Genomic DNA, 9,089 nt, shown 5'->3' on the forward strand with positions numbered 1-9,089 from the left:
CTCTGCCCAGACCCGGCCTGCAGGCATGGCATTTCCATGGGCGACACTGCAGGGTGGCCCAGCGAGGCGCGGGAGGCACGCTGCCCGATAATGAGTCCCTCGACAGCCCTTAGAAAGCCTGTATATACCCTTTAGACTAGTTAGAGAGGCCTGGGAGGGGAGGGAGGGAAGAGGGCGATCGAGTGGGTGACCGAAGAGAGACAGGAGGGAGAGGAGGAGGCCCGCGGCTTCGGCAGGCCTCAAGACCCGCGACGCCATTCGTCTGAATCTGCATGGAAGCCTCTTGTTGTCATGTCATTGGGACATGACAGACAGCTGCGTGGCCACCCTGTCCTCTGAAGACAACAGGGAACAAACGTGACGTGGAACAAGGCGACCCCCACCCTCCGTCTCTGACGCGTCAGCCAGAGGCTCTCCTCTTATCTGCTGCCCGGGGCGGGGACGTCCGGGGTCAAAGTTCAGGGCCTTTGCTTTGCCCATGCTCCTCTGATATGAGAGCACCGATCCCGGATCAGGCGCTCCGGGACCATGTCGACTCCGGATCGGCTCTTCAACACCTGCAGGGAGAGACGGCTAAGTCCTTGAGGAGGAAGCCCAGTTAAACACATCAGATGACAGGTTGAGTTCCAGTGAAGCTGGAGTCTTCAGAGGGCCAAGCACAATCTGTCCTCTTTTCTCTCTCTCTCTCTCTCTCTCTCTATATATATATATATATATATATATTCACACATTCCTACATAAGAGGGGGGAAAACACAGAGCTGTCTCACGAGTGCACGCACACACGAACGCACACACAGTCCTCAAGCGCGCCATTAATGAACGCGGCGAATCCGGCCTGCGCCCGTTTTGATGAGTATAAGCAGCAGAGCCCACTAATGAGCATCACAATGTCAACCTGGGCTTGAAAGAGACGAGAGCTTCTCATTTGACACCCTGTATCATCTCCCTGGGTTAATTGCCAAGGACAGACAGACAAGCAGGCAGTCGGGCCTTACGGTGGCAGCACATCACAGTGATCTGAGAACACTACAGGCTGGCTCTCTTCTCCTGTTCAGCGCTGGTTCTCCTCCCCTTGTTCAGCTCCTTTGCCTGCGCAGCGACAGAGCCTTTTTGTCACTGCCGGGCCAAAGGAAGAGCAGTAATGTGTGCGCTGCTCTGGACGGATCTAATTAGCTTTGTCCCTCTCGGCTGTGACGGCTCTCTGGGGGACGGCTCTACGTGCTGCTGCGCTCGTCAGAGGGTTGCTTGGTTCAGCGCTGGGCACGTCCTGCCCAGCAACCGGGATAAACGCAGCTCGAGCCACAGCCACAAAGACCCTGTCTGAAGGCACCGAGACCTCCTGCTGCATAACTGTCTGTGGCGGTTAGGTGGAGCGCGGGGGGGGGGGTCTAACCTGAGCAGACAGGGAGTGTGCGCTCGCTGGCCGCGGAGACTGGGGGGTCCGTGTGTGATCCGCGCCCGCACAGAGGCAGGGAGTTCAGGCTCCGGCCTGGCGAGTTTTGCATACTCGAATGCGTTTTTCTGCTGCGAGTCAGACAAAGCACGGCGTCTCTAAGTATAGAGTGTAGGCTGACTCATCACATGACCTTTTGATTTGTCTGTCCCCCCGGCAGAAACAACAGTTGCAGCGCTACTTTATTATGAAGCTTCCAGATCGTTTTTGGTTTGACTTTACGGGCTCATGCAACTGTAGGGCTCCCTGATCATGAATCAAAACCCACAGGTAATGCGAGCGCACGCAGGGAAATGTTGCATTCATTTGAGAAATTGTGTTTATTTTATAGCTTTATGTAATTACATTTTTTGGACTTGCCGAAAAAGACAACTCCCCCACCCATGCTTTAGAACATGTAGACACACACACACACACACACACACACAAGTGTGGGGCGCACACACTGAGCCAATGACAATGTTTTATTCTCACACAGAGAAAGAGGGGGGGGGGGGGGTACAAAAATACAGATATGACTTCATGTAACGTTCCAACACATTTAACATGGCACCATAGGGGTTCATTGTGCCCATGGGATGATCACATGATTAGATGTCGAGGCCATCTGACCAGGCTTCTGGGTCACCTGACGCCCTTCTCCAGGTCTTCGGGGACAGGTTCTGGTGATCTACAGAGAACAGGTGTCTTCTCCGGGAGGAATGACCCCATGACCTCACATCCTCAGGTACGCCACCTTGACACGAAAGCAACAGAAATGCAGAGAGCACAGGAAGGTTGGAGGCAGTAAGGAAAAGGCGACAGTACGGCAGATGTAAAGAGGAAGAGAGACCTTTCTTCCGTCCTCCGTTGCATAGATACGTCAACCCAAAAGAAACACGCGCCAAACCCCGCTCACGTCGCCGTCACGACGCAAAAAGGACGAGTTACCGGGTTGAGATCAGGGGGATCCGATTGAAACGTACCTGCGCGCGAACTCCATTAGGAACACGCGGTGAACACGGGCGCAAAGTACACCCGAGACGAGCCGTGAGCAAGAGGGGCCAAAACAACGGCGCTAAAAAAAGAGGCTGGCTGGAGTGTTCTTCGGCTCTGATATTTAAAGGGGGCAGTGTTCCGTGGCACTGTGCGCCTCTCTCTTTGGGCCCGCCTGGTTGGGTGGTTATAAATACCAGCACATTAACAACCATTACCCTGTCTGTCCGGACTGCCAGCGCTCACGGCTTTAATCAGCATCGGGAGAACGGTCTCCCTAAGTCTGAACGCGGGCCGGGGAGGAGGGGCATGTGTGTGGGGGGTGGGGGGGAGGGGGTAAGGGTGGGGGGAGGGATGGTCCATCTGCTGGCTTTCTGGCTCTGGAGTGCTGGGTCTGGACCAGGATGATGAATTGGGTTCTTGTGTAACCCAAGGCCACACGTGCCTCTCTCTGAGGGCTGGGGGGGCCGTGGGTTGGGGGCTGTGGGCCGGGGCCAAGGCCGAGGCTGCAGACTGGAACTGGGGGCTAGGGGAGCGAAGCTGGGGTCTGACGTCCGGGGGGGGCTGTTGTTTGTCTGGTCCCTGGAGCGAATGCGGCTAAGCTCCACACCATTACCCTCAGCAGTGGAGCCGCTCTCAGGCAGAAACAACATTTCCTGTAACTCTAGACGTCTCCAATCGAAGTATCCAAGTGTAAATCACCATTTCCTTCTCTCCTCTCCTCGCCCACCCCCACCTCGTTTTTCTAGCTTTCCTTCAAGTGAAGAAAAGGGCTTGAGGAGTTTGAAAAACAAGGAGGGTTGTGAGAGACGAGGCGTCGTGCTGGTAGAAGGGCAGTGAACTGGTAATTAGTGTCTTCTCCTGGGGCGACGTGGCAGGCTGGCAGGAAACAGTGTCTTAATCAGACACACGGTGGTACCTGTATACAACACACGCAGACGGGAGCCACACCAGCCTCTAAACGCACTCCGCGAAAGCACAAGTCACACCATGACAGATGGCCGTCAAAACTACAAGTTTGCCAGACGTGGGACATTTTGAACGCGAACTTCGTACCGGGTGTTCCGAGGGTTGTTCGGAACAGACACGGACATCGTCATCCGAGACGCCTGAATCCATCCATGAAGTTCAGCCCGGACGAGCCCGGAAGATCTCGGGAAAAGTTCCACCCGCGCTACCCACAATGCTCCTCACCTGATAGGCATCGCAGCGCCGCAGGGACGGAGGCAAACAGGAAGTGCAAGTGGTCAGCAGCCGGAGCACTTCCACACAGGAAGTCTGAGGCAGTTCCAGAGGATGGACACTCACGGTCCTCTCCCAGTCTGTGATCAGTCTGGAACGCACACACACACACACACGCGCACACACACACACACAGAATGTCAGGAGCAATAGTCCAATTGACAGAAAGGGAGAAAAATGTGGACCTGGGAGCGATATTCATAACTAGAGACAGAGGGCGCGTGCAAGTGAGAGAGGAGCAGAGAGAGAGAGAGATGGATGTCCTGTCGCAAAGGGTGAATATGATCCAGTTATCCAGGTGAAGCCATCTGTGCAGAGGCTGGGCGAATCTCTCTCTCTCTCTCTCTTTCAGCCTATCATAGTGAGAATGTCAGCAGGAAGTTGATTAACGGGTCACTGTTGATTTTGGCCAACAGTGTCCCCGCCTTTCTGTCCAATCAGAAGTAATCAAATCATCGTCTCCCCCAGTGACAGGCAGGATTCAATTAGACGAGACCTCACTGATGCCGCGGATTCATTAGACACATCGACTCCGTGCAGCAAGGGCGCAAGCACACACTTACGGACGGATGAGACAGACGGGCAGATGGGAAATAGAGGAATGGACAGACGGGCGGATAAGTGTGTCATACTCTTCCTGTGAGCGGTCGCCCTCGGAGGCGGAGCAGTCCACGTAGAGTAGCTTCAGGGCGCCGGCGGCCGAGCGTGACTGGCTCGGCGAAGGCGGGCGGAGGCTGGGGGAGGAGTCGGCGACGTGGGCCATGAAGGTCTCCCCAGGAGCCCACAGCACCAGGGAGTCGCTGTTCAGCAGCCACAGCTGAGGACACACACAGGCGTCACTCGCGCCCCCCCGTTCCGTCTTCCACCCCCCCGACGACACACAGCATTTCGATTTCATGCTTTCACCTCATCGACACAAGGAAAATGTCACTTTCCTTTCGCACGAGGCACAAATCGAATCCTCCCTACACCCACGCTTTCATCAGGGCCCTCCCTCCCTCCCTCCCTCCCTCCCTCCCTCCCTCCCCCTCTCTCTCTCTCTCTCTCTCTCTCTCTCTCTCTCTCTCTCTCTCTCTCTCACCAGGATGTGGGCCCGCTGGTCGGGGGTCTGGATGGAGAAGCGGAAGATGCTCTGGGACGAGGAGAGCTCCAGCAGCCTGGCGGCCAGGGTCCTCTCCAGGAAGGCACGCCTGGACGCACGCCTGGACCACAGCAGACACGACACCGGGATCAGACACGGCAGTCACGGGACGACCAATATACGTTCAGATCGAGCACCTCACACTGTGCTGACGTGCTTCACACCATTCAAATCCATCTGGCACTGGCGCAAAGGATCTAGGACCCTACACCGTGTCTACATTGAGAGCCGTGCCCCCCCCCCCCCCCCCCCCCCCCCGCCCCCCCGCAGCATATGCGAGGCTGTTACCTGTCCGCCTCCTGTCCCTCCCCCTCGCTGGTTCGAGATGCCCCCCCAATACTGTCTCCATCCTCCTGGCTCACCTCCACCTCTGTGATATACAGCTTCAGAGTGTCTGTAGGCATGGGGGCGGGGGGGGTTATAGTTATATACACATGCATAGTTGTACAGCACCTTGAACATCCTTGATCAACAGCTCGCATGTGTGTGTGTGTGTACCTGGTGTGACAGCCTCTCCCAGGCCAGAGGAGCAGCTCTGGCAGGAGATAACGGTTCGTCGACGACATGGTTTCTACACACACACACACACAAGACAGCTCATCTTGTTTACAACGCGAGCAATCGATGAGCTCGCCAGGCAAAGAAACTGACCAGAAAAGGCACCTGAGCAAGACTGACACTGAGTGTCCTGAAATGACTCTCTCCCTCTCTCTCTCTCTCCATCCCTCTTCCTCCGCTGCCCCCCCCCCCCCTCCCAGCCAGAGAAACGGCCCAAGCTGAACAGAGAGTGAAGGATAGGAGCAGAGGGACATCCATCCTGCTGGGGGAAGGGATTGAGGGAGGGAGAAATTTGGGGTGACGGTGGCTTCGTTTTCCTCTGTGTGTACAAACCTTGGTCGAGCTTCTCAAACAGATCCAGGACAAGTTTCCTCCAGTCCCCTGGCCCTATTCCCCTAGCCCCGGCGTCCTAGCCCCAAACACTTCACTAGTGGTCACCTTGGTCTCATGAGTGTCCCCCTCCTCTGTGTCTGTGAGTTCCTGGACCTCCTGTGTGAGGGTATCCTTGCAGCCGCTGTCAGAGGGCAGCAGGAGGTAGGAGTCCCCCAAGAGGCAGTCCTCCGGTCGGGGCAAGAGCTTGAGGTTGGCGAAGGGGTCCGGGTGGCAGCACCAGTCATCCACCAGGGCGTTCCAGTTCCCATTTGGCAGAGGTAGAACACGCCGGAACACCCTGGAAAACAGACCCAGTTGAAACACCGAAGACGGCAGACAAAGAACGCTGTCTCGCCTGCAGACCCAGTTAGAACACAGTAGACAGCAGAGACACCGTCAGAACACGTGGACGACCGTTCCTTCTCCAAATGAACCTGTCTCCTCTCTGCTGACTCAGCGTGGAAGAGGAGGGGGAGAATACATCCTGCAGGGGAAGTGGGGGGGGGGGAGGACTATGTTTCCTCCTCCTCGCAACTCATCCTCCTACTGTTTTTATTTTATTTCTTCTTCCGCCCCCACCTTCCTCGTCCTTTCTCACCTCACCGTCCTCCATCTCCTCATTACTATCCTCCTCCTCACCTGTCCTGCAGGAGTCTGGTGCCACAGGCCTGGCAGGTGAAGCTGTAGGTCTCCCGCACCCTCAGCCTCTCCATCACATCCCGACAGGGCTCTGAAAGGGAGCACGCGCACGCGCGCACGCAAGTCAGAGTTAGCAAACAGGTCTTCAACTTGCACTAGAGGACTGCAGTCAATAAATCCTGGTTGGACGGGAGCAGCTCGGGAGGACGAGAAGACATCAATCTGGTTTGGTGATTGGATTTGTCACTGACGCTTCGCCCAGCTGTCCCTGCCTGTCTCTCTGTCTCGCTCGGCGCTGTCCTCACAGACAGCACACGCACCTGCCCTTTACTCACCAGGCAGGGAAGGAAGGAAGGGAGGGAGGTGGGAAGGGCTCGAGATAGACAGGTATGAGGGAACCGTAGGCAGGCAAGAAGAAAGGACTAAAGAGGGAGGAAGGGAGGAAGGATGGCGTGGCGGAGTGAGGAGCAGCTCACTTCACCGGTGTCTGGGTCAATATTAATGGCTGCCCGGTTGACTCCGGGGGAGGTACTGATGGTGTCCATTAAACTGGGGGGTGAATCACAGTAACAGCTCATACTGCAGTGACTCAGACTGATAATCTGTGTGTGTGGGCTAGCTGGACCCCTGAGGATAGTTAGCACATACAGTAAGCTATTCCCCACCTCATCTACACTCTACTGCTGACAGTAAAAGCCCAGATGAGAGCTGAAAAAAAGACTATTTTGAGCACGGAATTTATAAAAAATGAAATAGCATGTGTGTTTGAGGCCACACTAAAGCAGGTTATTACTTTCATCTACATTCTGGTCTATTGTGATGCGCATCCTGTAGTGCAGTTCCTCTCCCGGTTGTCCGGAGGTCTGCACAAGGGACTCCTGTGTGACACTGACCCCTGGTGGCAGCTTGAGGGATAGCAGGCCTCTGGCTGTATGTACCAGGAGGCTCGACTCTCCTGCTGTCACCCTGGCCTCTGCAGGGCTGCCAGCCACCTCACTCCTGGGAGACCAAAAGAAAGGACAGTGAAACATAATGGCATGTTCCTTTAACCACTGTAAACGGCAATAATATCTCATTTTGAGCGAGGATGTGTGTGTGTGTATTAGATACAAGAGAGATGAGGAAAAAAAAAAAAAGAGTTAAAAAAATATATATAAACAAATGAGTCAGACAAAGGTCAGTTAACTCTGAAGTTTGCTGTTGTTTCTGCTACAGTTTCAGCTCAGTGTAACTATCTCAAGCATGGAAGATGGGTTACCCCTGTCCAGTCTAAAAGACCATGCAATTGTGTCCACAAGCCAGACAATGTATCTCTGTCTGTTCCTGGGACAAGCCCCCTCCCCAGGGTAAATAATGTGTTTTCTTTCTAAACATTCCCTGCATCATTAGGTTTGTAACGGCCAATTCAGATTCTCTTGTGGCCCATGCAACAATCACACACTAGTGATATCCAATAAGAGGGCAATTGTTTTTGACTCAGACTGAGATTAAGCTTCTTACATTTTTTTTTTTTGTATGCTGATGTATGATTCATTAAAAATCCCTTTAAACACACGCATCATAGCACAAAAAAACATCATACACCAGTAGACATGGGGTGATGTATATTACATTTACTGATAGACATAGAATATACTAGGTACCACAAATAGTTGTATATTCACCAACATTTTACATTTTAAACTACTGTAGTTTGGACATGAAGCTGACACGTTAAGTAAAATGAATGAGTACTCAATTGCTAGCAATATTTTACCCCACCTAGTGGTCTACCTTATGGCTACACTATACAGACCAAATTATTGGAACAGCTACATATTACACCTACAGGAGCTTTTATGCCATCCCATTCTAAATCCACAGGCGACAGGCCTTATTATGGACCATAATCAAGCCAAAACAGGAAAGGGCAGAATTTGGGATCGGTTCTAACGTCATCTGCAAGCCAGGTCTTGTCACCCAACAGCAGTGCCCAAACTCCCTAATGCTCCATATTATTGCCTGTGTATTTTGAATGGATGTCATAAAAGCTCCTACAGGTGTAATGTGTAAGAGTCCCAATACTTTTGTCTGTATTGTGTATACATCAGTGGGCGCATATGTCGCTTTAGCTAGCAACCATCACTAAGAGCTGTCTTGTTGCTTGATAAAAACAGACAGGATGGTTTGCTGGCTAGATTCAGAGAGTGCATACTTTTGCAAAGCAGGTACTGTGCCATTGCTAGCTTGCTTGCTAACGAGCCATCTAAAGCTGTGTTAATACAATTGAGCTAAGGTAGCTAGCTAGATAGCTCTATTTATTGCCCGCATAAACTGTAGAACATACTAACCCCAGAACAAGTAGTCCACTCTGCAACCGTTTTCTGAGTTCAAGAAAGATTCCAACTTGTCCGTCGTTGGTCATGCTATCCCCCATCACTGAAACACACGTGTTGTGTTGATAGCTACGTAACCCAGATGAACAAGAACTGATGGCAAACAGTAGTATGGATGCCAAAGGGAGTTAATGGCCCAATAAATCCAAGGTTTGTCAGAAGTGAAAATAGTCCTAAACCTCTATATTTGCGATGGAGCTGATGCTAAAACTGTAGCAGCTATTCAGCAAGTGGAACTGTTATGGCTGTAGTGTAGAACACATCCAATCCTAACGGACAAGTATGATGAACGTACAAAAATCTGCAATGCAGTCTGGGAGCTGTCAGTTGGA

General features: G+C 52.9%; 1 protein-coding gene across 2 annotated transcripts; it reads right to left on the minus strand.

Moving 5' to 3' along the window:
* Nucleotides 1-1,747: 1,747 nt before the first annotated feature.
* Nucleotides 1,748-8,986, minus strand: ube3d (ubiquitin protein ligase E3D). Of its 2 annotated transcripts, none has more exons than XM_084707270.1 (10): nt 8,713-8,986; nt 7,176-7,381; nt 6,383-6,473; nt 5,810-6,041; nt 5,312-5,384; nt 5,102-5,207; nt 4,754-4,874; nt 4,305-4,489; nt 3,625-3,763; nt 1,748-2,191 (listed from the first exon to the last, which is right to left on the minus strand). In XM_084707270.1, the coding sequence occupies exons 1-10, from the start codon at nt 8,796-8,798 to the stop codon at nt 2,171-2,173; spliced, it is 1,260 nt and encodes a 419-aa protein (XP_084563396.1). In that variant the 5' UTR covers nt 8,799-8,986; the 3' UTR covers nt 1,748-2,170. The 2 variants fall into 2 exon arrangements, with proteins under 2 accessions (XP_084563396.1, XP_084563405.1); XM_084707279.1 differs by having other exon boundaries at nt 7,276-7,381; nt 8,713-8,735.
* Between the last annotated feature and the right edge of the window lie 103 nt (nt 8,987-9,089).

This window comes from Hypomesus nipponensis, chromosome 2 (genome assembly GCF_054491055.1).
Source record: "Hypomesus nipponensis isolate SF chromosome 2, ASM5449105v1, whole genome shotgun sequence".
Taxonomy (NCBI): domain Eukaryota; kingdom Metazoa; phylum Chordata; class Actinopteri; order Osmeriformes; family Osmeridae; genus Hypomesus; species Hypomesus nipponensis.